The sequence below is a fragment of the Mya arenaria genome, chromosome 8 (genome assembly GCF_026914265.1).
Source record: "Mya arenaria isolate MELC-2E11 chromosome 8, ASM2691426v1".
In the NCBI taxonomy this organism is placed as follows: domain Eukaryota; kingdom Metazoa; phylum Mollusca; class Bivalvia; order Myida; family Myidae; genus Mya; species Mya arenaria.
In genome coordinates this window covers 18,368,614-18,375,435 of record NC_069129.1, presented here as the reverse complement: position 1 = coordinate 18,375,435, position 6,822 = coordinate 18,368,614, and the positions used below count along the sequence as shown (strand labels likewise).

The 6,822-nt window shown below is 35.6% G+C and overlaps 2 protein-coding genes across 2 annotated transcripts; both read left to right on the top strand.

Annotated features, from left to right (window-relative positions):
- Positions 1–349: 349 nt before the first annotated feature.
- On the top strand, positions 350–2,685 carry LOC128243735 (protein PIF-like). Its single transcript, XM_052961658.1, has 2 exons — positions 350–422; positions 1,057–2,685. Exon 2 carries the CDS (start codon positions 1,077–1,079, stop codon positions 2,340–2,342), a length of 1,266 nt encoding a protein of 421 aa, XP_052817618.1. The 5' UTR covers positions 350–422; positions 1,057–1,076; the 3' UTR covers positions 2,343–2,685.
- Positions 2,686–3,281: 596 nt separating this feature from the next.
- On the top strand, positions 3,282–6,087 carry LOC128244963 (uncharacterized). Its single transcript, XM_052963130.1, has 3 exons — positions 3,282–3,689; positions 4,037–4,299; positions 4,656–6,087. Exons 1-3 carry the CDS (start codon positions 3,402–3,404, stop codon positions 5,287–5,289), a joined length of 1,185 nt encoding a protein of 394 aa, XP_052819090.1. The 5' UTR covers positions 3,282–3,401; the 3' UTR covers positions 5,290–6,087.
- Positions 6,088–6,822: the final 735 nt, after the last annotated feature.

Here is a 6,822-nt window from a genome sequence, read left to right as displayed (position 1 = left end):
CCCTGCAAAAACAATAAATGAACCGGACTTTTGACGATTTGTTTGTTATATTGTGGGTGTTGAGGTCGTGCAGACCAAATAAATCGCCTACGTCTCTATTTATGACACTTTCATTCATAACAAGAAAATATGTTTACCTGTAAAACAATCGAGTTTAATTACCACAGATGTAAAATAAGCATAAACCGCATTATCATTTCGCTACGCTGCGTAAATACGTCTAAAGACCTACGTTAGTTACGTAACGTAACGTGAAAGTGTCTCAAATTTTAACATATTTGCGTCATAGTAAAACACTCCCCCTAAATGTTTCAGTGTATATAAATAAAGGTAGTTACAGCAATGGATAGTCAGATTATTGCTTGCTTTCGAATAAGCTAACGGAGAAAAGTCAAGTTAAAACAACAAGTTGTTATAATAAGGTAAGATCACTTTAACAGTAATACAGTATAAAAATATTTTGTAAATAAACTATTTGTTTTAAGTTTTTGATGTACATTTATATTAAGTTTGGATGCCTGCTTATTTAATTTTATTTTATTATCATTTAAAAGGGTTTATGTTTGTATAAAAAGTTATGAAAATAATACAGAAGCAAAAGCTTTCTTGGCCTTAACAAGTTGCATTTCACGTCCGATTTCAGTTGAAATAAAGGACGAAAATAAAAAAAAATATCTTTATCTATAATTAATTTATGTTGTGTCATTTATTAATCATTTAAATATTCAGTATTAACCGGCTAACAATATATTTTCAAATGATACCAAAATTGTATGGCCTTCATCAGGCATTACAAATTTACATTATCTCTAATGGCACGATCAAATGACAATCGGATGGCTTAAAATATAAATGGCAGTCTGATAAGATGTATCTATTTGTTCTAGAATATAGTGGTAGCAATTGTTTTAATTTAACTGTACAAACGTGAACATAACCAAACTGTATTACCTCTAAAATAATAGCATTAGGAACTTTTACCTTTTAAAGGGCTGCTTGTTACGTCGAAACCAGTATTAATTAGAAATTAACAATACGTTGTTCGGTTGTTTTCAGATATCCTACCCAGCCCTGAGATGATATCGGTCACATTCATTGCTGCCTTTTTTGTGGGGGCTGCACTTGTTTCTGCTGGAAAGTATGACTACCTTTGTGTGGAGAACAACTATGCTAATTCCGTCAACTTTTATAACCACCCAAAAGATTGCAGCAAGTATGTCCAATGCTGGAAGAATGCTCTAGGGGCGTTTGAAAGCATCGAACAACAATGCGGATTCGGTACCTACTGGAGTATGGATGACATGAGCTGTATCAGTGCGGTTAAAGTGAACTGTGATGAGGATGCCTGTCTTGGCTTAATGAACAGCGAGCATAGAGCAGCGAAAGGCAACTGCCGTGGATATTGGCAGTGTATGGGCGAAAAGTCAGTTCCAATGTGTTGCCCTTCAGGACAGCATTATAACTCGACTTACGGCTGCGAGGACAACATCAATGAAGAATGCACCGCCGATTGTTTCGGACGATATGTGGCTCCTGTTGTGATCACAAACGAAACTGAAAGCGAAAACAACACAAATGCCTTGCAAGACCTAACCACTACTGAAGCTCCAATTATGTGCAATAAAGTAGGAGTAGAAAATAGTCCATCCAGTTATACATGGAACGTAAATGGTCGGTCATTTTCGATGAAATGCCCCGCTGGAACAGTCTTTTTCCAGAATAAATGCGACTGCCTCAGCTCAAAAACAGCTGCGCGTACCTGCGAACCCGAGCTTCTTTTGAAATTCAACAATGGTTTGCTGGATGAGTCACGAAACCAAATAGATGTCCAAAACGTAAGCGTATTGGTAGAAAACGGAGAGGCAATTTTCGATGGAGCCACGAGTCAGCTGGTCATCCCATTTTTCACCAATCTCGAAATCAAGGATACCCTAATTGTCCGAATGAAGTACACTTCTGACCACACAGAAATCCCAGACGGCGAACAGAGAGCACTCTTTTCTAACTTTGATTGCACGGTCAATCCATCAATCCAGATGACCGAGAACAGCCAAAACGTAGTCGCGCTTGTCGGAACCTGGAAACAGTTCGGGGCGTCAGTTGCTGTCCCCCAGATCCCCCTTGATGCAAACGAGACCGTCTCAGAGAAGGACGTTACGTACAAGTTCCACAACAATCAATTATCGCTGACGGTAGGTCCACAGCCTGTCGAATACGTTGAAGTTGAGGGACAGTTGAGAAAAGTCCAGTGTGCTCTTCACATCGGTTATGCTTCCGGTATGCTAAACTTCAAAGGAAGAATTGACGAATTTGCAGTCTATCAGTGCGACCCAAATGCTTAAAAAATAAACTTTGAATCTGTGATAAAAAATACTTTGCTTAAGTATTTTACGTTTACTGTACACTTATTTATTTTGTTTTACATTTAATTCTGAATATGTTCGATTTTGTTTCGCATAATACGATAAGTGAAGAAAGAAATCCATTATTATAAATGTTTATGTATTGTAAGAACGTTTAAAGTAAATGTTGTACGAATTCATCTTGATATTCTAAATCTTTCTTACATTGACTTCATTACAGAAACCTTAAGTATTTGTAAGTAAAACAGTCTTAAAACAGTTTTCTGGCGCATTGATAAATTGATGAACACACATTTAGTTGAATAAATGCTTTATTTGAATAACGGTGTTTGCATTTGCTTATGTTTTTCTCAAAAAAATAGTTTCTAACTTTGAATAAGGTAGAGACAATTATTATAAAACTATGTAGAACTACATAGTACGACAAAGTACTACATGTGTTCAATTGAATACTGTTATAAATATTAACAAATATACGGGTTTGACTCCCGTTTCAACTAAAACTGGTATCATAAATGAGACATTTTCCAAATAAGTACCGATAAGTACTATCCCAGTGTTTGAAATTATATGTAAGTACAGCTTCTTCAGATTTAAAGTCTATAATAAGACGAAAGTCGAATATATTGTCAGTAAAGCCAAGCAAACCATAAACCTTTTAAAGACTGCTTTAGTAGTGGGATAACGGTATATCATGTTTAATATAGAACTTCTGCAGCTCAATTAAAAGTAAAAATAATATTCTGATTGATAAGCTAACTTAACTTTACTTAATTAATAAACTGATATCACAATTTAAACAAAATAAATACAGATATTTGATGCCAAGGAGACAAAACAACGCATTTGTTTGGTTTGTTGCAATGTAAAGATATCTGATGCCTATAGGCCTTATCCAAAACTAGGTAGTCTCCCTTGATGAGTTATCGTTATTGGTCGTTATGCGCATGCGCGAAAAGTAATTTCACTTCCGAGGACTACAATCTCATATTTACTTCCGTGTTTACAGTAATAGCTAGTTAAATAAACCGATGAACGATGGAAACGAAGAGGAAATCTTTGAAATATTGCTGTGTTTGTAAGGGAACTTTTCGTGGCAAAGTTATCGATGGTAGAACGGTCTCTCTTCATCGTTTTCCAAAGAATAAACGTGTTAAACGAGTCTGGATACAACGATGTAAGACTGTGATGAAAAGTTTTCAGTGGAATGGAAACAAACTGTTATGCAGTGAACATTTTGTTGATCGTGCGGGTCCGTCCATGCTCCATACCCTTCCATCTAGATTTCCGACTGCGTCAGGGACTGACAAAATATTTCTAAGCTCAGTAAGTTGTTGGCACAAAACTATTGTTAAATTGTCATGTTGACATTATATGAAACTGTGTATGTTCAATAAGAGCAGTACCTTTATGTTAAATATGGAGTGACAGATGGAGAACAACTTATCTTTGTTACATAAAATTATAATAGTTCCCCACCCCATCTTTTAACTCATATTATAACAGATAATTTTGATAAAATTCGGAGCCCATACATGTTTAGACTGAACATTTCGTCCTCATATGTGTTGAATAAACTTGTTTCTGTTCTATATGGGTATAATTATTGATCAAAATTTCATCTGATATGTTTCATAAATTTGTCTTTGAATTGAGTGCATTATGTTATTCAGGCGCTTGATGAGAATGAACAAGAACCAGACACATACGATGGTGACGTAAACTTCCAAGGCAAGCCTTTCATTGCTACACGTTTGGAATCAGAATCAGAGACTCCTGAAGATCTTCAAATGCCAGCAACAGAAGTAGGAGATCATCAGAACGGTGACGATGCTGAGACGTCTTTCATACAAGAATCCCACAAATCCAACCTTGATGTTTCCCTAAATTTCCATGACTACACATGTGAACCGGTTCCAGCACCAAGTGCAATCAGGTACAGCCAATTGATTATAAATTATATGTAGACGTGATTAAGGGTAAATTGTATCAAACACAAGGATTGCTGTGCTTGATAGTTGTAATTTCAACTTTCAATGGTGAAATACATAATTTAAAGAGGAAATGAAGTGTATTAAAAAATGTATACGTTAATATAGCATACATATGTTCGTCATTTGACTTGTTGATATTTAAACTGGATGTTAAACATCTGCATGATTATTGTAATGTCTGCAAACGCTTTTTAAATACCAAAGTTGTTGATGTTGAAAACTTGCAAACCCCCACACACCCACCCAAAAAAATAAATAGTTTTGAAAATTGAATAAATTAAAACTAATTTTGTTTCAGGATGATTGAAACACAGACCTGTATACCGACGATGACGATAGGTACACAGACAGAATCGGTTCAAACAATTCGAAGTATTAGTACCCAAACTGGTACATGTGAGCAGAGAGGTATTGGAGTGCAGGCAATGCTTCCTACTCTAGTGTATGAGGATGTCATGGACAATCCGTCCAAACTGAACTTCTACACTGGAATACCAAACAAAGGATTGTTTAATGCTTTATTTGACGAAATGGGCGATATGCAGGAAAAACCTCAAACTCGATGTAGGAAGTCAAGTGGTGGTCGACCTAGGGCTCTACGACTTATTGATGAATTTTTCATGGTACTAATGAGATTAAGGTTAGGTCTATTAGTGGCTGATTTAGCAGCTAGATTTTGCATTTCACAGGCAGCCTGCAGCAGATTGTTGAATAAGTGGATTGATTATTTAGATATGAAATTAGATTTTTTGATTATGTGGCCATCGAAGTCAGCTGTAAAATTTAACATGCCAAAACTTTTTCGAGACAAGTTTCCAGACACTAGGGTTATTATTGACTGCACCGAAATCAAAACTGAAACACCGAGATCGCTGCAGTTAAAATCTTTGATTACAGCGACTATAAATCCCATATTACTTGGAAATCTTTAGTAGGGATCAGTCCTTCAGGGCATGTAACATTTGTATCAGATGTGTGGGTTGGATCGATAAGTGACAAAAAGATAACAAACAACAGTGGGATAATTGACTTGCGTGAAGAAGGTGATTCTATAATGGCAGATAAAGGATTTATCATTTCTGACCTCACCACACCAAAAGGAATAAAGCTGGTCATACCACCCTTTAAACGTGGACAATCTAAATTCTCAAAACGTGAAGTTCAGCAAACAAGGGATATTGCTAATGCTAGGATCCACGTTGAAAGACAAATGGAGCGCATAAAAAACTTCAGAATTGTCCAAGGTGTGATGCCTATCACAATGTCATCTCGTGCTTCGAAAGTGTGGAAATTGTGTGCGAAGTTGACAAATCTACAGCCCCCTCTTGTACCCAATTGACCGTTCTGTAATACATGTGTAATTCTTATTGTGCATCATAACCTGAACTTTTGCCTCAGAATCAGTATCTACTCCAGGAGGGGGGATTTAGCAAAAAAAAAACATGAAATGACTTATCCCCACCTATTTTCTTAAGTTGGGGGTTTTAATTTTCAAATAAATACAAAGTATATGACAGTTTGAAGAGTTTGAGTAGTATATATTAAAAACTACTAATACTGCTGTTGATTGACAGCAATTATAGTTTAGTATAATTAAGTATAGTAGCAAAAGAGTTTTTGAACATTTTAAGTTATATAAACTAAACCATGTATGCATTTATTCATCAGTGTATAATTGCTTTTGTTTGTAACGATTGAAGTTGTTCTAATTAATAAAATGTCGACTTCCAGTTTGTGTCATTTCATTTTCGCAATTATCCAATCATGGCTGTTGTAGAGCAGTGCACATGGTGGTAAATAGTTGAGCTATTTTTCACAAAAGGTCATATGTGTTCATTATGTGAGCATTAAAGTGACACGCTCATGTCTTTGGACCAAAAGTTAGTTTCCCGGTAATGCATCTGAAAACACTTATTTTATCATTATTTTACTCTATGAAATCGAAAAAAGTATTTTGGTAAAGCTGGTCAAGTCAAGAAAAAATATAGAAAACAGCCGGCTAGTCCACATGGCCACCGGGACTTTAACAAGTGTTGGATATGTTGACCTGTTATGGATACATTGATAACATCACGTGATAATGTCAATTAACCAATCATGCAACACCACAGTCGAAATTAATTTTCCATCACATTATAAAAACGCTTATGAAAATTGTGGTCTTCAAAGATGATATTTGAGAAAATATCAACATTTGCTGAAGGGTTCCAGCTTTTGGTATTTTTGTTTTAACACTCCTTATGATTTTCCACACTTTTTTGTAATTAAAAAAGTGCATTTTATAAACCATGAGCGAGTCACTTTAAAAGGATTGTTTGTGAGCAGTTGACATACCTATGAAGTGAAATTCAGGATTTGTTTCTGTGAAAGTTATGTGTTCTAGCTTGTGATCGAATGAGTTAAGCTGTCAACACAAAGTCCAAATAGCTTTCCTAGTATTTACTTGCTATTACTGCTCTTCTGTC